At 43.9% G+C, this 22,050-nt stretch overlaps 1 protein-coding gene across 4 annotated transcripts in view; it reads left to right on the forward strand.

Annotated features, from left to right (window-relative positions):
* The window catches only part of hdac4 (histone deacetylase 4), a 243,538-nt gene extending 225,724 nt beyond the window's left edge, over nt 1-17,814 (forward strand). For all 4 annotated transcript variants that reach the window (XM_014164296.3, XM_014164295.3, XM_045704424.2 and 1 more), the window contains 4 exons: nt 1,733-1,866; nt 12,730-12,814; nt 13,172-13,307; nt 13,556-17,814. In XM_014164296.3, coding sequence (XP_014019771.2) covers nt 1,733-1,866; nt 12,730-12,814; nt 13,172-13,307; nt 13,556-13,595 — 395 coding nt within the window. In that variant the 3' untranslated portion in view covers nt 13,596-17,814. The remainder of the gene's footprint in view (nt 1-1,732; nt 1,867-12,729; nt 12,815-13,171; nt 13,308-13,555) is intronic.
* Nucleotides 17,815-22,050: the final 4,236 nt, after the last annotated feature.

Genomic DNA, 22,050 nt, shown 5'->3' on the forward strand with positions numbered 1-22,050 from the left:
TCAGACACATCAAGTAGGCCTACAGATAGTATGGTAAATCTATATTCCATTCCATGACAAGCACTTCCTGCCTCATTTATGACCTCATTCTCTCACTTTGTTCAGGTTCATTAATCTCAAATTAACATTTACCTGAGCCACTCCCAGAATCTATCGAATATCAAATCAAATCAAAGTTTATTTGTCACGTGTGCCGAATACAACAAGTGTAGACCTTACAGTGAAATGCTTACTTACAGGCTCTAACCAATAGTGCAAAAAAGGTATTAGGTGAACAATAGGTAGGTAAAGAAATAAAACAACAGTAAAAAGACAGGCTATATACAGTAGTGAGGCTATAAAGGTAGCGAGGCTACATACAGACACCGGTTAGTCAGGCTGATTGAGGTAGTATGTACATGTAGATATGGTTAAAGTGACTATGCATATATGATAAACAGAGAGTAGCAGCAGCGTAAAATAGGGGTTGGGGGGGGCACACAATGCAAATAGTCTGGGTAGCCATTTGATTACCTGTTCAGGAGTCTTATGGCTTGGGGGTAAAATCTGTTGAGAAGCCTTTTTGTCCTAGACTTGGCACTCCGGTACCGCTTGCCATGCGGTAGTAGAAGGAACAGTCTATGACTGGGGTGACTGGGGTCTTTGACAATTTTTAGGGCCTTCCTCTGACACCGCCTGGTGTAGAGGTCCTGGATGGCAGGCAGCTTAGTCCCAGTGATGTACTGGGCCGTACGCACTACCCTCTGTAGTGCCTTGCGGTCAGAGGCCGAGCAATTGCCGTACCAGGCGGTGATGCAACAAGTCAGGATGCTCTCGATGTTGCAACTGTAGAACCTTTTGAGGATCTCAGGACCCATACCAAATCTTTTCAGTCTCCTGAGGGGGAATAAGCTTTGTCGTGCCCTCTTCACGACTGTCTTGGTGTGTTTGGACCATTCTAGTTTGTTGTTGATGTGGACACCAATGAACTTGAATCTCTCAACCTGCTCCACTACAGCCCCGTCGATGTACTTTGGTTACGCCTAGTTATATCCTTGCCATGATGGACACATGCCTGTCAACACTGTTGTGATGGTAATCCGCCAGTAACACCACACCCAGTCCTACTTTACCTCACATCTCCCAGCAATAATAACCATGGCACTCTTTGGTGACACACAACCACACACACACACACACACACACACACACACACACACACACACACACTCATACGATCAGATCCAACTGTAATGCCCTGTTCATGCCACAGAGCAGGAAACCTCTTTCCCTCCCCTCATGTTCACAAAGCTACAGGATCAAGTTTGTTTGAAAGCGTCTGTCTTTGGCCCATGTAAAGCAGCACCGTGACGTGCCAGCAAAGCGCTTTCCCTAAAACCATTTCTGAGATCTCAGTCTAGAGCTGGGGCTTACAGAGAGGGGGGGTCCGAGGAGGGGTAGGGGGGTTGAGGGTGCTATGGCGGAATGCACCCCCAGAAGATCAAACACTGGTGGCCCGAGCCAAAACACTAAGCCACATTTATTAAGATGAAATCTGGCTCGTGTTATGCATTTATCCCCCAGTAAATCTCTGGTACCTTCTCTTTCTAAAACCTAAAAGAGAAAATATGATGCAATACCCTTTTCTCCCTCCTCCCCTTACTCTCTGTCTGCATTTCTTTGATCGGCGTTCAAGCGCCAGAGTCGCCATAGACGAACTCTAACCCCCACCACTGGCATTTCCTGTCCCCAGGTTTCGGCTACCTGACCAGGCAGCTGATGGGGCTGGCCGGGGGACGCCTGGTACTGGCCCTGGAGGGGGGCCATGACCTCACTGCCATCTGCGATGCCTCTGAAGCCTGTGTCTCTGCTTTGCTAGGAATCGAGGTAAGACTAAGAACGAGGGAGGGGTTTCTATAATTGTTGTCAATAGTTTGCCACTGCACCTTTTTGGGGAGACTGTCTCTACACATTTAGTCCAATCAGAGGCTCAGCCAGAGGTGTGGTGGTTAAAGGGCCTTGGCCCAATGTTGCCACCAAGAGAGAGAGATGAAGAGGGGGAGAGAAAGAGAGAGTCTGGAACAGTGAGTTGACAGAGAGAGAGAGATGAAGAGGGGGAGAGAAAGAGAGTCTGGAACAGTGAGTTGACAGAGAGAGAGAGATGAAGAAGGGGAGAGAAAGAGAGTCTGGAACAGTGAGTTGACAGAGAGAGAGATGGAGAGGGGGAGAGAAAGAGAGTCTGGAACAGTGAGTTGACAGAGAGAGAGAGAGAGAGATGAAGAGGGGGAGAGAAAGAGAGAGTCTGGAACAGTGAGTTGACAGAGAGAGAGATGGAGAGGGGGAGAGAAAGAGAGTCTGGAACAGTGAGTTGACAGAGAGAGAGAGAGAGAGATGAAGAGGGGGAGAGAAAGAGAGAGTCTGGAACAGTGAGTTGACAGAGAGAGAGAGATGGAGAGGGGGAGAAAGACAGAGTCTGGAACAGTGAGTTGACAGAGAGAGAGAGATGGAGAGGGGGAGAAAGACAGAGTCTGGAACAGTGAGTTGACAGAGAGAGAGAGAGATGAAGAGGGGGAGAGAAAGAGAGAGTCTGGAACAGTGAGTTGACAGAGAGAGAGAGATGGAGAGGGGGAGAAAGACAGAGTCTGGAACAGTGAGTTGACAGAGGGAGAGAGAGACAGAGGGACCCTGTTTTTTGTTCTCCATCCTCTCTCTTTCTCTCCATCCCTTATTAATCTATTGTTTCTCTCTCTCTGTCCCCAATGCCCAATGTGGGAGGATCACATGGCCAGTGGCCAGGGAGAAGGGAGGAAGTAACAAGCTTTAAGTTGAACAAACTGAGGTTAATTGTGGGAGTGTGTAGGCTGGGCCTGGAGCTGAACAAACTCTCTGTCTGCGTCCCAAATGGCACCCTATTTCCTATGTAGTGCACGATAGGGACCATGGCGTCCTATCTAAATAATGAATAATCCACACTTGAAATAAACTGACGTTTATTAAAAGACAATAAATGGGTTGGCCAATGCTGAACCCTTGGCTAGTGCTGACCCTTGGCCAGTGCTGACCCTTGGCTAGTGCTGACCCTTGGCTAGTGCTGACCCTTGGCTAGTGCTGACCTTTGGGTAGTACACACAGATGAAGTGCTGATGTAATGTCTAAAACCGAGGGGGAGCAGTGGTCAGAGGCTGAAATAGAGCCTCTGATAAAAGTGAATTTCCAGGCCCCTGAGTCCTGCGTTTGTATAAACTTAATTTATTTTGAGCAAGTGACCGCCTCTAAGTGTTGCTGCAGACCGACCCAGGCCACAAACACACACCCTCTGCGTGTTTTCTGTCGTTGGGACAAGGGCTGTGTCCCAAGCAGCACCCTATTCCCTATATAGTGCACTACTTTTAACATGGGCCCCATAGTGCACTGTGTAGGGAATCGGGTGCCCTTTTGGGACACAGACAAGGAGATAACCTGCTGAAGCCGTTAACCAGCTAGCCCAGTGCGAGTTTAAAACCTCCATGAACAAGGTGTATGGGGCTATATCTCGTAATGTACTGCCTCTTATTACACACCAATACATTCACCCACACCTCACACTAATTTTTATTTTTTATTTTATTTTTTATTTCACCTTTATTTAACCAGGTAGGCAAGTTGAGAACAAGTTCTCATTTACAATTGCGACCTGGCCAAGATAAAGCAAAGCAGTTCGACAACATACAAAAACACAGAGTTACACATGGAGTAAAACAACATACAATCAATGATGCAGTAGAAGAAAAAAAAATAAGACTATTTACAATGTGAGCAAATGATGTGAGATAAGGGAGGTAAAGGCAAAAAAATGCCATGGTGGCAAAGTAAATAAAGTATAGCAAGAAAAACACTGGAATGGTAGATTTGTAGTTTGAAGAAAGTTCAGAGATAAAATATAAATAATATGGTGCAAAGGAGCAAAATAAATAAATACAGTAGGGGAAGAGGTAGTAGTTTGGGCTAAATTATAGATGGGCTATGTACAGGTGCAGTGATCTGTGAGCTGCTCTGACAGCTGGTGCTTAAAGCTAGTGAGGGAGATAAGTGTAATAGTGCACCAAAGAGTGGTATGTACTCTAAATGTTTTGTTGTTGTTGTAAACCGCATGCTACCTCATGCTTACATGATTAAAAGTCAAGTAAACAGTACCTTTGGCATTTCGGTTTACCTTATAAGCTCAAAAGAATGGGTAACAAATTTGGAGGCACCGCTGGGATTTCTTTTCATGTGCGCACCAGCGTATTGTCCGCATTTCTGGAGTAACGAGTGAGAGACATTGGAAGAGTAGCTAGCTGGCTAACCGTGAAGATAAGGATGCACATGTATGATGAATAGTCATGCTCACTGTTAGTATTGCACTAGATGCTGGTGAAGTTGATTATTGATAGAGGATAAGGCTAGGAAGAGATAGAGAGGTCAGCTTAGACTGGACTGGCTGATAAGAGGCCTAGGTGCCTGTGTTATTCCAGTCCTCCCACCAGACAAGGCAGTAAATAAGCTCTTGGAACCATAAAAGACCGGATGGCTCTGCTCCAATGTGGATCTTGGGCCCGATGCAAAACAAACAGAACAATAACGCTGGATCACGCTAATAAAACGTGGTCACTGCTACCAGCCGCCCCAGAGAAAGGGAAAGCAGCGACCAACAGGCGACCGCGCCCCAAACAGGTTGCAGCTTCGATTCAGAGTGACCGGGACAAGCTGGGGCATATGAGAGGCCGAGTGAAACATGGTCAAATGCGGTCAAACTGTTCTGAACCCACCAAAGAAACCTCAAAGCCTGAAGGGGAATTTAAGCTCCACAGCGGACCAACATCAACCTGTCAGAAGAACTAGAATCTTAACAGCTCTGAGCTGGAACAACGTTTGCTTTGAAGGAGGAGCTTCACAAAAGTCCTGTAGAGCCTTAATGCAATAACCTTAATCTGTTTACCTGCACTGGTGCCATTGGATGACTGGGGTCATCGCCACGACAACAACAGTATTGACAGATCAAGAGCCTGCATCGCAAAAGTTCCTTCAATTTACCACTGAGGGTTATGGCTTGGTTTAATATATGGAGCCATGAAGGAGGGTAGAGAAAGGGGGGAAGAAGAAGAAGAGGAACAAGGGAAGGCTACTCCTGAAAGGATTGGGGCTAGGAAGGTTTCAGGTTTCAGTAGCCAGGAGAGAAGGCTGTTTTGGGGGTCGATGGGTGAGCAAGGCGGGGAGTCTGGAAGTCGAAAAAGAGGCACCAGCCCTGGCCCCATAGGGCTCCCTTCTCGCCCTTCTCTCCGGGACCCCGTCACCAGCCCACATCTGAAAGCGCTTACCCTCACACCTCTCACGACAGGGTCACTGACAGGCCTAGAGAGATCGGAGAATCAAAGGAAATTGGGGAATCATTTGAAGTCGGGGGAGGAAGCTATTGTCATAAACCAGCAAGCTCCAGGGTTTGAGTTTCACTCCGGACGTTGGGCAAGTGGAAAAATGCAGAGCCAGGAACACACGTGAAACGCCACATTACCATTGATAAGGAGTTGGAACACACGGCTCATTAGTCGCCTTTGACTGCCCATGAGCCGCCGCCGTATTTAGACACTGGTGATTGGCCAAACCCGCTGTGTTTTTCATTGCCTCTTCTCATTGGGAAGCCCAGTCAGTCTTTGAACAAGTGCAGATCAGTCCCTCGTTAGTGTGATGACCGGTTCAACAAGTCTTAACGGCACAAGAAGGAGAAACACAAGGCAGGGGAGACAATAACAGATAAAAGGAGAAAGTTCAAATGTCTCTAATCAAAATGGCAGGAAGCTAGTGTTTTATCAGTCTTTGCATAAGGTCCAGTGTAATGGAGATGGAATGCAGCGCAATGACTCTCGCCAGCGGCGATTTGATGAGGCAGATAGATCGAGAGGAAAAGGGTTGTGTGTATTTGTGGATGTGTATGCTAGGTAGCGATGAAGGGGTAATGAGCCAGTCAGCTAGTCTGCTGCTTTATTTGTTTGTCACAGAAGCAGGGCTGTCAGTTATGTTATTCAAGCAACACGACTAAAATGTATTACCCAACATTTTCATTGGTCTCTCATTGGCCTAAGAATACGATCTCAAATGTAGACATACTAGGAGTTTAAATAAGTCCACAATCAGGGCCAAAACCTCTAGATTGGGTTTACAGCCCCACTGCCTCCCGTGTGATTGTAGTCTGTGCATCGAGCGTTTTACTGGCCACTCCACAGTGAGAAACATATTCCCCCTTTTTATTGGCAGGTTAAGACAAGCTTTGTTTTAATGAGCATTGGGTTCCCTTTGAAAGTGGCTCGGATTAGGTTGGAGGAAAAACTGATACAAATTGGTGAATGGACTATACAGGCCTTTTTTTACTTCGCTGTTTGAGTGCGTAATCGCCAAAGCCTCTCTAGTTAAATTTCTCATGAATGATGCATTGGCGACGATGCTAGTCAACTCTGACCTCATGACTAATTGACAAATGTGTGCAAACAGATGTTGCGCCCTCTCATCCAAATTGTGGTCGTTAGCAATTATTTGATAAACAACAGGCTAATACGCTAATTGTTGCCAGTCGCCGATGAGGTTATCCTCTGTGCTTACCCTCTAGCTACATTAAGCATGGTCCGTTTTTGTCTTTCTCTGGCTTTGGCGTTTCACTCGCTTTAGCGAACGGAAATGTAACGATGCCGCAAAAAAGGTCACCTGCTCTGCTCGATAAGTAGTTAGCTCGTTCAATTAGCATAACGTAATCAACTGGTGTCAGTGGTCGATCCAACATACGTGCAAAAAAAAAAAAAAAAATAGATGCCTTGTGTCTTGAGTCTGCTGAACAAGTCGAATTCCTCCCACCCAGTGTTATGGTTTCACTGGGTTTTTTTTCATTCCGGGGCCACATTCCTTCAGAACCTCTGGTTCGCGTGGTGTCTCGAATTTGTTGGCTTCCCCCTCATGCGTTTGAAGGCCGTGCCCCACACTCAAACAGACATTCTTGGATTTACACAATGCAGGCAGCAACGGACACCGTCTTCCAATAAAAGCTATTCTCTCGCTCTCTGTTGGAAAAAGTTGATGGTTTTCTTGCTATGGAGAAGAGGGAGGATGGGGGGGGTAGAAACTCAAATAAAGGCCTTGCATCACTGTGGATGCCGCGGGGTGCGCCGTGTGTGTCATACCTGCCAGATAGGCCCGGAGTGTGCTGACAAGAGCCATTAAAGTTTACAGCTGCCCGTCAAGCTGACAGACAGACAGCCCTCCGAGCCCCCCAGCCTGGCCCCATGTGGGGACCCCCTCCCTGGTTACGGTGCCAGGCCAGTCTGGAGGCAGCGGGTCTCTGGGGGTAGTGGTGGGGCAGGCGAAGAGAGAAAGGGGGGTGGGGGGGCTAGTGGTGGAGAGATGACTTGGCTGGTAGGGACTGGAGGTGAACACAAACACAGTAGTGGGTGTAGACACACACACACACACACACATTTGTGGATCTTGGCTCACTATTTTAAGGACTGAGAGAAAAAAATCATTTCTCCAACTTAAACGAAAGGAAAAAGAAGGATGAGTAATAGGGAACTGACTCAGCAGTATTTCAAGGGTCCCTTAGGGTGACCATATCAAACAAGGCAACAGCAAACATGTCGTCCCCCACAAATGATGCAGCAGTCAGTTGATTTATATTGCGCCCCCCTTGTGCCAATCAGTGTCATTTTGTAAAAGCCGGATCTCTATGACAAGACATATCATTCGATTTCATCATGGGAGACAACTAGCGGTTATCTGACAAGGGCAATGACTGGACTGTACCAAATCAGCAGTTTTAGTGGGGTCCTTGAAGACCATTGATATCAGAGCAGTGTGAATATGGATGATATCACAGATCATACCACGTTTTGATATTAATACTGTGAAAACAGTTTTTCTGTAGGGGTGCTTTGAGAGTGAACTACTTCTGTTTGGTGGGTATGGTGCATCACTTAGGACTCTCGGGTGGCCTGGTGTGAGTGACGCCCAAAGTGAACAAAGTCCTCTGTTGTCTCTTATGTGCATGTGTGTGTTGGACAGCCCCAGACCTTGATCTTAGTACAGACACACAGGTTCGCGTTTCCTCTATAGCCGCTGAAATTGCATTGCAGCCATCCATGTGCACCACTGCTGCTACGCTCAAGGGAGTGAATGATAGGGTATTGGTGTGTGTGGGGAAGTGTTTGTGCATGTGTTTTGTACTGTACCCCAAACCATTCTGTGATTCTATGTGTGCGGGTCAGCTGTTTGTTCACCCGCACCCACGGACAATTGCTAATAACCCATCCTCAACCACCCGACTATATGTGATAACAGCATAACAGCAAAGACATTTAGGGACCAGGGAGAAAATGCAATAACGCAAAATAAACTGGAAAAAATGTCTCTGTTTGTCCCTAAACGGTTTTCAGGGAATTGCTGTGAAAATGACCCGACATGTTTCTGATAAGATTTCACTTTGGCTTGGATGCATATTTTATGTGTTTGAAATACTATCAGCTTTTATGATGCTGATAACGATAGCACCTTTACAGATGTCCCCTAACCACGCATTCATTCTCTCAAGATGCTAAAATAAAGAATATTTCAACACTCCTGTTCCCGAGTTCAAATGTACACTTGGTGTATCATTTTATTGAAAAAACTGCTTCCATTTGCAGTTCCCTTGACGTGCCATATTTTAAGTCCCCGTCTTGTGTCAGATTTGTGTAGCGCCTCAATCATCACACATAACATCTTTCCCAAATATGAGGCTACTGTTCTGGCCCATCTCTTTTAATTTCAACTCTCCATTTCACAGCTTTCTCTTATTGAACTAAACTCCGACATTGTTAACTTTTCCTGCCCAAGTTCCCTAAAGCGTTTGGCGATTGCCGTGTGTTTGGTGCACGTACACTTAGGCCCAGAAGCTTAGGCTTATGTACTAACGGCAGATCAAAATAAGGAAATAAAAACCTCAATGTGGCCTATAGATATGAATTGCACAAGAATAATACATTTATGGCTTTTTTTTATGCTTTGTTTTCTCTTTATTCAACCCGCCCACCCCCACCCTGCCCTTCATCCTCACTATATTTCATGAACCTATACCCACCCGTCGCGCAGATATAACCGCGGAGACTGCGGATTATTGAGTCAACCCGCGCTTCACTGGTGTGTGCGGCTGTGTTTGTGTGTGCATATGTGCATGCTTGTGTATGTGTGTGTATAATGCAGCTTGTCGTGCCACAGCCGGGTTAAAGTATCCCTCTCGCTAGACTGGCCTCTCCCTTCGCCCTCCTCACCCCCTCCCACCCTCTATTTGTTTTAATTTAAAAAATAATCCAGCTTGGGCCGAACGGAACCGACCGGCGATCCCTTTTTCCTCCTCCGTCTCCTCCTCCTCCACTTTCTTTTCAGCAAGGTTATGATAGGGCAAAAAGACGTCTGTGTGCCTATATTTTGTCCAGTGTTTATACATGGAAGTATTTGGGTCTTTATTTTTAATGGTTCTGCTCACAAGGGGGTAAAAAAAATGCAGCACACACAGTGAGCCAGAGGAAAATGTAATCATTCCGGATTGGAAAAGCAGGTTGGGGAATGCCCTGTTTCCTTCATCTGATTCTCCTAACAGTCAGAGTATCCCTAGGTGTGTGTGTGTGTGTGTGTGTGTGTGTGTGTGTGTGTGTGTGTGTGTGTGTGTGTGTGTGTGTGTGTGTGTGTGTGTGTGTGTGTGTGTGTGTGTGTGTGTGTGTGTGTGTGTGTGTGTGTGTGTGTGTGCGTCAAGTGAAATGAAATGTTATTGGTCACATGCGCGAATACAACAGCTGTAGACTTTACAGTGAAATGCTTACTTATGAGCCCATGCCCAACAATGCAGAGTTAAAAAGTAAGACAAATATTAGCTGAAATAAAAACACAAGTAAACATAAGTAACACAATAAAAACAATAACAACGATATGTACAAAGACTATCAGTACCAAGTCAATGTGCAGGGCTACGAGGTAGTTGAGGTAATACAGTATGCATGTAGGTAGGGGTAAAAGTGATCAGGATATATAATAAACAAGAGTAGCAGCAGCGTGTGTGTGTGTGTGTGTGTGTGTGTGTGTGTGTGTGTGTGTGTGTGTGTGTGTGTGTGTGTGCATAGAGTGTAGGGAGTGTAAAACAAGGGAGTGTAAAACAAGTCAAATTTTTCTTTAAATACTGTAATAAAGGGAGTCAATGTAAATAGTCGAAGTAGCCATTTGATGAACTGTTCGGCAGTCTTATGGCTTGGGGGTAGAAGCTGTTCAAGTGCCTTTTTGTTCCAGACTTGGCGCTCCGGTACCGCTTGTTGTGTGGTACCAGATACAACAGTCTATTACTTGGGTGGCTGGAGTCTTTGACAATTTTCAAGGTCTTCCTCTGACACCGCCTGTTATAGAGGTCCTGGGTGACAGGGAGTTAGTCCCCAGTGATGTATTAGGCTGTACTCACTACCCTGTATAGCGCCTTACGGTCGGATGCTGAGCAGTTGCCATACCAATCGGTGATGCAGCCAGTCACGATGCTCTCAATGGTGCAGCTGTAGAAATGTTTGAGGATCTGAGGGGCCGTGCCAAATCTTTTCAGCCTCCTGAGGTGGAAGAGGCATTGTCGTGCCCTCTTCACAACTGTGTTGGTGTGTTGGGACCAATGTAGGTCCTTAGTGACGTGGACACCGAGGAACTTGAAGCTCTCGTCGTCGGTGATCAGGCCTACCACCGTCGTGTCATCAGCAAACTTAATGATGGTGTTGGAATCATGCCCGCCCACGCAGTCATGGGTGAAAAGGGAGTAAAAGAGGGGATTTAGCACCCCGTGTTGAGGGTCACCGTGGCGGATTCGATGTTGCCTACCCTCACCACCTGGGGACAGCCCGTCAGGATGTCCAGGATCCAGTTGCAGAGGGAGGTGTTCAGGCCCAGGGTCCTTAGCTTAGTAATGAGCTTAGTAATGAGCCATGACCTTTCAAAGCATTTCATGGCTACAGATGTGAGTGCTACAGGGGGTAGTCATTTAGACAGGTTGCCTTGGCGTTCTTAGACACAGGGACTAAGGTAGTTTGCTTGAAACATGTAGGTATTACAGACTGGGTCAGGGAGACGTTAAAAAGGTCAGTGAAGACACTTGCCAGCTGGTCAGCAGATGCTCTGAGTACGCATCCTGGTAATTGATCTGGCCCTACGGCCTTGTGAATGTTAACCTGTTTTAAGATCTTACATCGGCTACGGAGAGCGTGATCATAGCTGTACTCTCACGCATGGTTCAGTGTTGTTTGCCTTGAAGTGTGCATAGAAGGCATTTAGCTTGTCTAGTAGGGTGCGTCACTGGGCAGCACTCAGCTAGGTTTTCCTTTGTATTCCGTGATAGTTTGCAAGCCCTGCCACATCCAATGAGCGTCAGAGCCGGTGTTTTAGGATTCAATGTTAGTCCTATATTGATATTTTGCATGTTTGATGGTTCGTCGGAGGGTGTAGTGGGATTTCTTATAAGCGGCCGGATTAGTATCCTGTTCCTTGAAAGCGGCAGCTCTAGCCTTTAGCTCAGTGCAGATGTTGCCTGTAATCCAAGCATCTGGTTGGGATATGTACGTATGGTCATTGTGGGGACAACATTGTCGATGCACTTATTAATGAAGCCAGTGACTGATGTGGTAAACTCCTCAATGCCATCGGATAAATCCCGGAACATATTCCAGTCTGTGCTAGCAAAACAGCCCTGTGCCACCATCAATTTGTGGTGGTAAATAGTCAGCTACAAAAAAATACAGATGAAAACTTTCTTGGTAAATAGCATGGTCTGCAGCTTATCATGAGGTATTCTAACTCAGGCGAGCGGAACCTCGAGAATTCCTTAGTATTAGAGATTGCGCACCAGCTCTTATTAATAAAGAAACACACACCACCAACCCTGATCTTACCGGACTCTGCCGTTCTGTCCTGCCAAAGCATACAAAAACCAGCTAGATGTACAGTACATTATCAATATTCTTGTTCAGCCATGACTCAGAGAAGTATAGTATATTACAGTTCTTAATGTCCCATTGATAGGATAGTCTTGAATGGAGCTCATCCAGTTTATTCTCCAGCGATTGCACATTTGCCAACAGAACAGAGGGTAGAGGCGATTTATTCATTCGCCGCCGTAGTCTCATCAGGTGGCCTGTGCGCCGGCCTCTATAGCGCCGTCTTCAAGTGTCGGAGATTTGGGCCTGGTTCGGGATATTCGATATGTCTATCGCCTCCGACTCATTGAAGTAGAAGTCCTTGTCCAAATCGAGGTTAGAGATAAACATACAAAAAAAATACATTACGATCAGCACAAAACAAATACACAAAATAGCACAATTGGTCAGGAGCCTGTAAAAAGACTGCTATTCCCTCCGGCTCCATTCTCTTCGTGTGTGTGTGTGTGTGTGTGTGCACTGTATGTGTGTGTGTAAAGTGGGACCCAGCACAAAGCACACATTGTAGCCTGTGGTGTAGAGTGGCTCCTCGAGTGGGAGGCTGCAGTGCATCTGTGAGCCTTTTTGTTATTGTGTGAAATTGTTCTCCACCGCTGGACTGGCTGGGTGATTCAACACTGGGCAGAGGTCCCCAGTCAGAAGTAGTCATCCACAGAGGGGGAAAAAGAATGATCTTTAGATCTTCTGTTTTTTTTTTGTTCTGCTTTTGCCGTGTTGTATCTAACCTGTCACTCACTCCTGTGTGCGTGTGTCCGTCCAGTTGGATCCTATCCCTGAGGAGGTGATGCAGCAGAGGCCCAACCCCAACGCCGTCCACTCCATGGAGAAGGTGCTGGAGGAACACGGTGTGTGACCCTTTACTCTACTCACACAGGAAACAGTCCCATGGCTACAACCATCAAAGTAGTAGTAGTTTAAACAAGTAGAACTGTGGTGCACATTAATGTTATAAACGTATTCTATTTATCGTTATCGCATTAATTGAGCCAATTTATCGCAATATGGATTTTTTTTGGTCCATATTTCCCAGCTCTAAGCTACAGTACAACCATCAAATGATTTTGGCATTTGATTTGCCAGCATGCATTTACCATAGAGTAAACAGCAGCACTCGGCCCTGGATAACACACGTAGTTTGACACCTTGTCCAGTTGCTCTATGTAATAATCACCTTTTGACCTTTGTCCTGTCATGTGTTGTAGGTAAATACTGGCGCTCTCTGCAGCGCGGGGCCTCCACACTGGGCTACTCTCTGAGCGAGTCTCGTCAGTGTGAGACGGAGGAAGCTGAGACCGTCACTGCCATGGCTTCCCTCTCTGTGGCCAACAAGCAGAGGAGGTACGTCCCTCCCAAGGCGGTGTGTGTGTGTGTGTGTGTGTGTGTGTGTGTGTGTGTGTGTGTGTGTGTGTGTGTGTGTGTGTGTGTGTGTGTGTGTGTGTGTGTGTGTGTGTGTGTGTGTGTGGTGTGTGTGTGTGTGTGTGTGCGACGACGGTCTTCCGATACTCACTAATCTCACACCTTCCTGCAGTTGTATAGAGTATGGTTGTGCTGTTTGTGACACGTGTCATTGTCCTGTCTTTCTCCAGGAGCGAGGAGGAGCCTATGGAGGAGGAGGCGCCTCTGTAAAGGGATGACCACGCCCCCTTTACCATTCAGACACCCATTTAGTCCTCAGCCAACCACTAACCTCCGTTTGAATTTGACCCCAATCCTTGGCCCCTCCCACGCCCTGTCTAGAAGGCACATCAGCCCCGGGGGGGAGGACAGGGGACAACGTTGAGCGGTTACGAAACGGAAACAGAAGACGACACTATCGGACTTAAAGGACGGACTAAAAGGCCACCGATATGTTGTTGACGTGTAAGGAGGCAGAACACAAAGAGCCTCGGGTTGCCAGGTCTTTTCGGGTCTTTACTCCAGGACCAGCGGGATCTAAGGTGACCTTGAGTGTCCATGCTTTTTTTGTAACAGACACTCTCTGTCTGAAGTACCACTCCAGACACCGAATTTCTAAGTTAGCACTCTTCTTTCGTTTTTCTTTATGTCGTTTGTTCCTTTTTCCTTTCACTGAAAAACAGCAACAGCGCCCTATGATATAATTACGACACTGTTTACGAAGTTTCAGTCGTTACCATTCACAGAAGACTTTGAGAAAGGAGAGACGTCGCAGGGTTTGCTGAAATTTTTGGCCAACTTTTTGATTGGCGAAAGCAGCCATTTTTTGCGTAACAAGATAGGTACAAAGCGAGGAAGAGCGAGAGAGAGAGCACGATGGACGTGTGACCAGGTCTTCTGGTTCGAGATGACAGATAGTAAAAAGACTGAGTTTGTGCCTTTTTTTCCCAGCCTGGTGGATTTTACGATGAACTCACGACGAAGAGCTTTGCCTTAAATGAGTTTTCGAGGGGAGAGAGGTGCCCTCCTCTCGCCCTCACGCCTCATCCCCTTATGTTGTGGCGAGACTGGCAATGCCAGCACGATGGCACATAAACAGAAGGCCCTTGGCATGTTTACCCTGAATTCCCTGTAGCCCACTGTCCCACCCCTGTTCCCTTTGACCTCGTCGTAACCCCTTTACTGTCATTTAGAAGGTAGTTGCCATGCTACACAGGGACTAACACGGTTCGTTTTTTTCAGTGGAACTGAATGGTTGAATCAACAGTTGAAACATCAGCCAATGATGTAGCTCGCTGGTATATAAACCCTTAACCAAATACACGCCACCTCTTCGAAAGAGTTAGCTAGCATGCACTGTAGTCTGTATTAGAGAGACTTGCCATCTTAAACGAGAATGCTGTTCAAAAATAGTAGTAGTAAGACAAGAAATTAAGCCAAAGCGTGACGTTGCTATCAGCGCAATAGTCAGGATCCACGTAGTATTGTAAGCTTATTAAGACAGATTTTACTATCATGACTTTACATTGAAGATTGTTCTCTGTGAGGGAATTAGAACAGTTGCCCCATTTTCGTTAACTTGCCCACCTCACCTTTCAAAACGTTCTAATGTCACAACGTTCAGACGATCTTACAGTCATTTAGGGGCAGTAGATACAATGAGCCGCTCTTTTGGCATTTTGTTCACACAAAATATGTGTCTTTGTTACCATGGTGACAGAGAAATTAGACGGACATGCCACCTTTGTGAGTTTTCGGAGAGGAGCAAGTGGCACCCATGTTCTCTGTCCACACAGGTGCTCTACAAGTGTCAGGTGCTAGCGAACAGGTGCGTGCATGTGTGTGTGTACGTGAGTGTCACGTCACAATCCAGTAAACAAACTCTTTATACACTCAGACACAGTAGTCATAGCTACTGCTAGGAGTTTTTTTGTTTTGGTACAGGGAAGTGTATTCAATCTTGTGTGAGACACATTAAATAACTGTATATACAATACATTTGCACGCATGCTGTCCTAAACATTTCTTACCACATACAGTTGACTTAGTTCTCAAACACCTATAGTGCAGAATATGGAGAATGAATGAAATAGTGATCCGTATACGGTGTATTGACTCCCCACCCTCAACTCATGTTTAGCCTCTGGGCAACTACCTTCTACATTATTCCATTGAAGTCATAATCACTTGTTTCTACTTTTGGTAAAGGAGGAAGAACTGAGAAGATTGATGTTGTTTCTGCATTGATCTTTCTTCGGGATGTTTCCAACGCAGTTGTTTTGATGACTACTTCATTTGTGTGGTTTTTACCAATATTTTTTTGTCTTTTTTATTTGTTTCGGTTTTGTCTTTTGAAGTGTACTTCCGTGTCTTTTGGGTTTTTGTACTTTTTCTTTGTTTTCCTGTTATTTTTGGATTGTTTTCAGTTCTTTCTCTCTGTTACACTTTCTACAGTTGACTTGTCTCACGACCAAGTGAGAGTTCAGTTCCTTTTCATGGCGAAAGGATCTGGGGTTGTACGGGGAGGGATGGGGAGAGATGGGGGGGGGATGCAAATATTTCTACTTTGTATAATGATTCCAACAATTGTGTATTTACTATACTGTCTGTTCATAGTAGATTTATATATGACAAAAAAAATCTAAAAGTATATTATATATTATAACATATTACAATCTTGTTTTGGGAGGAAAAAAAGTTAGTATTGCAAGGTGATTTGCTCATGTTTCATTCGCTGGTCTGGTTTGGCACTTCCTGGTTGTTGCAGAGGGCACTGTTCATTATTCCTGGATGCCTTGGCTGAGGGTTCAGTACAGTAGCATCCCATTTGTTTCTTTACAGTATACACCACTGACTTAGGCTCTATTCATACTTCCTGACACTACATAGAGAAGTTGAAAAGTTGTTCCCAAACAAGGGATAAGTCACTTGTTTCTGGAGCTCTGATGTCTCCTCCATTAAAACACTGTGACAACCCACCCATGTAAGCATGGGTTTACAGTGCGAAGACCACTGGGATTGCTCGCACTTACATAGGTAACATTTTCTGACCCAACAACCAAACACTTTAACTGTGTTTGTAAAACCTTCTCTATACTATCTATTAAAAGACGTGTAACTCAGTAGGGTTTGCCTTGGAATGACATGATAATTACACAAGGGTTGCCCTATAATGGCTAATCACTATAAGCCCAAGGGTCATAGTTAACCCATCAATAGTTCCCCTCTCACCCTTTAACCTCACCCATCCTGCCCAAAACCGCCCCTCTCCTCTGACGGCTGTAGAAGATGACTAGTGAGGTCAAGGGTCATCTCAATGGACCCAGTCTCATCCAAGGGGGCAGACTATGAGTTAAAAGTCCAGTCTGCGTCTCAATTGTGGTTGCTGTTATTGTATTGGGGGCATTTTTTTATAAGCTATCATCCAGAGCTCTCCCAGGGTGCTTAGAAGCACCAGTCACAGCAATGGCAGTCATGGCTTAGTCACTTGTATTCAAACAATATTTTTAAAGGGACTATATACTGTCTGGTTATCATTGTGTCCAGATAGTCATTTGAACATTTTCTTAATCATGCTCAACAAAAGACATTTTGTTTTGTTTTGAATTGTTTTATCATGGGGCGTTTTTTCTTCTTCTCCTGCTTTTTATCCTCTCCTCAAAACCAGGCCTGAGGATTGTCTGTGGTTTATTTGAAGGGCCTGGTTGTTGGGTTTCTGCACTCTTCCACCACCTCTGTAACTTTCTCTGCATGGTTTGTGTGTCTGCATGCCTGTCTCTGTCCCTGTAACATATCTGCACAAGGAAAGAGCACTGAATGGACAGAAGTAGGTTTTTACTACAGCATCGGGATATGGGAACGAGAGCATGACACGGGAACTCGTTCTTTTGCTCCTCTGTTTTTTCAGGAGCGACGATGAGGAAGAACGATGCTCCCTGTTGGTCTGACATATGCTTTTTACCTGTGAAAAATGTCAACAACAAACTGAATGACTTTGAATATTTCACAACATCTTTATCTAGCACTTGTGACATACAGACAATGGATTTTATTGTATTTATGTAGAAAAACTGTTTTAGGGAAACTAAAGACGGGAGACAACTGCATAGACCAACTGATTTTTATTCTGGGGGGGGGGGGTGTGATATAATTTGAGGTTGGGATGGGTTTTGTTTCGAGACATCTGGAGATATCAAAGGGCTCTGTCCAGATGAATGGTCTATATCATCGTCAGGGTTGTCCATTCCATTTCAGCCAGTAATATCTGTGACCACTGTGGTTTAAAAAAAAAAGAACAGTTCTAGGTTTACAAAATGTATGACATGCATATTCAGTTTTTTTTATTGTCTTTATCTCTCCATTGTTACAGAATAGTACTTTTTTCCTGGGACCTTTCCTCTAACATTTTCTCTTTGACATCTACACTATAAAATCTAATGTTTTGGAAAAACCACTGTCTTGTTGTTATTTCCTGGGGGATATGGTCAGATGAGTGGTCTTTGGTTGAACAAAAAAGAAAAGGCTAAATGATTGTAATGCAAACTCGAGGCCCATGTTGGATCATACATGAATCGTACTTGTTGTCATGTACCCAGATACTCACAAACTTCAGATAGGACATACAGTGCCTTCAGAAAGTATTCACACCCCTTTTCCCTGAATTAAAAATGTATTAAATGTAGATGTTGTGTCACTGATCTACACACAATACCCCATCATGTCAAAGTGGAATTTTGTTTATAGAACATTTAAGAAATGTATAAAAAATGTAAAGCTGAAATGTCTTGAGTCAGTAAGTATTCAACCCCTTTGTTATGGCAAGCCTAAATAAGTTCAGGAGTAAAAATGTGCTTAGCAAATTACATAATAAGTTGCATGGACTCATTCAGTGTTCAATAATAGTGTTTTTTTAATAACTAACACATCTCTGTACCCCACACATGCAATTACGTGTAAAGTCAATCAATCCAGTAGTGAATTTCAAGCACAGATTCAACCATAACGACCAGGGAGGTTTGTCAATGCCTCGCAAAGAAGATTCGTAGATGTGTAAAAAATAAAGCAGACGCTGAATATCCCTTTGAGCATGGTGAAGTTATTAATTAGGCTTTGGATGGTGTATCAATACACCCATTCACTACAAAGATACAGGCGTCCTTCCTAACTCAGTTGCCGGAGAAGAAGGAAAACGCTCAGGGATTTCACCATGAGCCCGATGGTGACTTTAAAACAGAGTTTAATGGTTGTGATATGAGAAAACTGAGGATGGATCAACAACATTGTAGTTACTCCACAATACTAACCTTAATGTCAGAGTGAAAAGAAGAAAGTCTGTACAGAATAAAAAATATTCCAAAACATGTAACAAGGCACTTAAGTAATACTGCAAAAAAAAAGTGGCAAAGAAATGTACTTTTTGTCCTGAATACAAAGCGTTATGTTTGGGGCAAATCCAACACATCACTGAGTACCACTCTTCATATTTTCAAGAATGGTGGTGGCTGCATCATCTTATGGGTATGCTCGTCATCGGTAAGTACTAGGGAGAAATTGAATACAGCTATAAGCACAGACAAAATCCTAGAAAACCTGGTTCAATTTGCTTTCCAACAGACACTGGGAGACAAATGCACCTTTCAGTAGGACAATAACCTAAAACACAAGGCCAAATCCACACTGTTGCTTACCAAGACAACATTGAATGCTCCTGAGTGGCCTAGTTACAATTTTGACTTAAATTGCCTTGAGAATCTATGGCAAGACTTGAAAATGACTGTCTAGCAATGATCAACAATCAACTTGACAGAGCTTAAATTATTTAAAAAATAATAATGAGCAAACTTTGTACAATCCAAGTGTGAAAAGCTCTTAGGCACTTACCCCAAAAGAATCACAGCTGTAATCACTGCCAAAGGTGCATCTCCAAAGTATTGACTCGGGGGTGTGAATACTTTTGTAAATGAGATATTTCTGTATTTCATTTTCAATAAACATTTATAAAACATGTTTTCACTTAGTCATTATGGGGTATTGTGTGTAGATGGGTGAGAGAAAACAAATTAATTTTGAATTCAGGCTGTAACACAAAATGTGGAGTAAGTCAAGGGGTATGAATACTTTCAAAAATGATAGTTCTATAATAAGGGAATTGTGATGAGTTAACCCACAAAGTACATTCATAGAAGGCATAAACATCTGAGCATTTCTTAGCCGCTGTGATGTTGCAAGTCAGCTTTTTGTTGTTATAAATATGTGACCAAGCAAATAGTAGAGGGAAACATTCAATATGCTGGAAGTGGTTAGTGAATGGCTAGGGGACATTTTTGACCCTGTCCCAGTGTATGAGATAACACATTCCAATCCACACTCTGATCTTGATAACGAGGTGACACCCTGTGAATACTTACAAAATCGTTCTACTACTGCAACTAAATAAACGTTATGCTTCAATATAGGAATATCTCCTTTCTCCCTTAAAGTAATTCTAGATCTGAAAGGGATGAATTGATGAAACCGAAAGCCAGAAACCTCTTTTTCACTTATCAGTAACCCTTTATATTAAGATCCCTTAATAAACCATGCATTAATCATTTGTAAATGTCAATAAGCAATCTCTAAATAGTAATTTACGCATTTATAAACACGTCAATTATTTATTAATGACATAAGACAATAAGGTGTTTGATCATAGTACGTTCACAATTTGTATGTGGTTTATAATCTAAACCAGTTATAAAGTAGTTATTGTCAACTCGTACGATGATTAACTGATTCATGTTTTTACTCACCATTTAAATCCATATACATGTATTTATATATTTCATGAATGGGATATTTATTCGGTGTTAATGAGTGTATTTGTAAATGTGAGCACATGCACTTACTAACACATCAGTTGATGATTAATGTAGATTCTTATAAGCAACTTCTTTTACCATTGCAAGTTTTAGGTTATTTTTAGCCATTGGTGGAGAATCAAGTACTGTCTACTAATATGGGCCGCTTTTGGAGTAACAAGTCATTTATAAACGTTTATAAAGTATATACAGACTTTAGATTAGGGGGCTGCAAAATAGTTTATTAATAATTAGTAAATGGTTATAAGGATTTACCTTAATCATCAACTAATATGTTAGTAAGTGCAAGTATAATCAGATTTTCAAATGCACTGTTAATAAATATCCCATTCATGACATAACTGATTAGAAGTACATTATTAATCATTTACAAATTGTGAACATACTATGATCAAACACTTTACTAATTACAGTACAAATCATGAATGATTACTTTAAAATAGTGTTTTTAAATACGTAAGTTACTATTTAGAGATGACTTATTGTCATTTACAAATGTAGGAATAATGATTCATAAATGGTAAGTAAACTCTTTACAAACTGTTTATGAATGGTTTATTAACCGACCTTAATATAAAGTGTTACCTACTTAGGTAACTTAGGTAATCCCTTACAGATCAAGGAAGGTCAGATGGAAGGATGCATCTCTAAATTATTGGAACAGGCCCCAGACTCCTACAGTAGGTATTTAGTATACTGAAGAGAGCAGCTCCCTTGACCGTACTGCCATGTGCACTAGCAGTAGGTGCTTAAGGCGTCCGCATGCTTCCCAGCCTAAACAGTTCGGAACAGTTTGTGCACATATTATGACAATATTTTGTGAATTTTTTGTTTGGCTTGGTCTTCGGCAAGGGTTTTTTCAGTTGTTCGTGCACACACAAAAAAATCTCGAGGCAAGCCGAAGTCTACGCCCCTTCGTCGGTGACAGGCAACAGTAGGGATTCTTCAATTAAGTGTTTGTTGTCACTCAACGAGAGACTAATAATTTTCATGCACATTTTTTCACTTGAGAAATACTGAACCAAACATCTTAGTTAAAATTGCGCGACTAAGAGCTCCTTGGAAAAACGTCAAAATTAATCAGATTTATTTAGTTATCAGATTCCTTCTGGCTACGGCGTCTCAAAATGGACAGTATTGCAGGGTTTTTTTTCTCAACGTTTTTTTTAAGGGAGTATGCGAGCACACTCGTTCGATTCGTGTAGCCAAGTTCGGCTAGGCGCCAGCCGAACTGAGGCATGCTGATGCCTTTAGGCCCTAGCCTTCACAGTAGCCACAAGCAGGCTGTCACGACTTCCACCGAAGGTGGCTCCTCTCCCTGTTCGGGCGGTGCTCGGCGGTCATCATCGCCGGTCTACTAGCTGCCACCGATCCTTTTTTCTTTTTCGTTTGGTCATGTCTGTTTTGATTGTTCACCTGTGTCTTGTTTAGGTTGTTTAGTTTGGGTATTTATTCTCGCCCTACCCACTTTGTTTCGTGCGGGTTTGTTTGCGTTTTTCCTGTCTGTGGTTTTGGGTGGCGTTTATTTTGTTCATTTTTTCCTATCAGGTGTTTTTCCCTAGACTTTGTTCTAGAGGATTTTTGTGGACTGCATTTTTGTCTGTGCCTGTAGTGTTTTGATGAACTGTAATAAATACGCTTTCCCCGTATTTACTCCTCTCCTGCGCCTGACTTCTACACCCACCTCTCGTAGAGAGTTCTGACACACGCTTAGCCACCCATTTGGAAGAGCCAAAGGTCAACCCCAGTGTCCAAATAAACACAAGACTGTCTGTGTTTGGAGTGGGTTGGGGGGGGGGGCGTTAATACAACACTCCAAACAAAAACAG

This window comes from Salmo salar, chromosome 21 (genome assembly GCF_965601325.2).
Source record: "Salmo salar chromosome 21, fSalSal1, whole genome shotgun sequence".
NCBI lineage: Eukaryota > Metazoa > Chordata > Actinopteri > Salmoniformes > Salmonidae > Salmo > Salmo salar.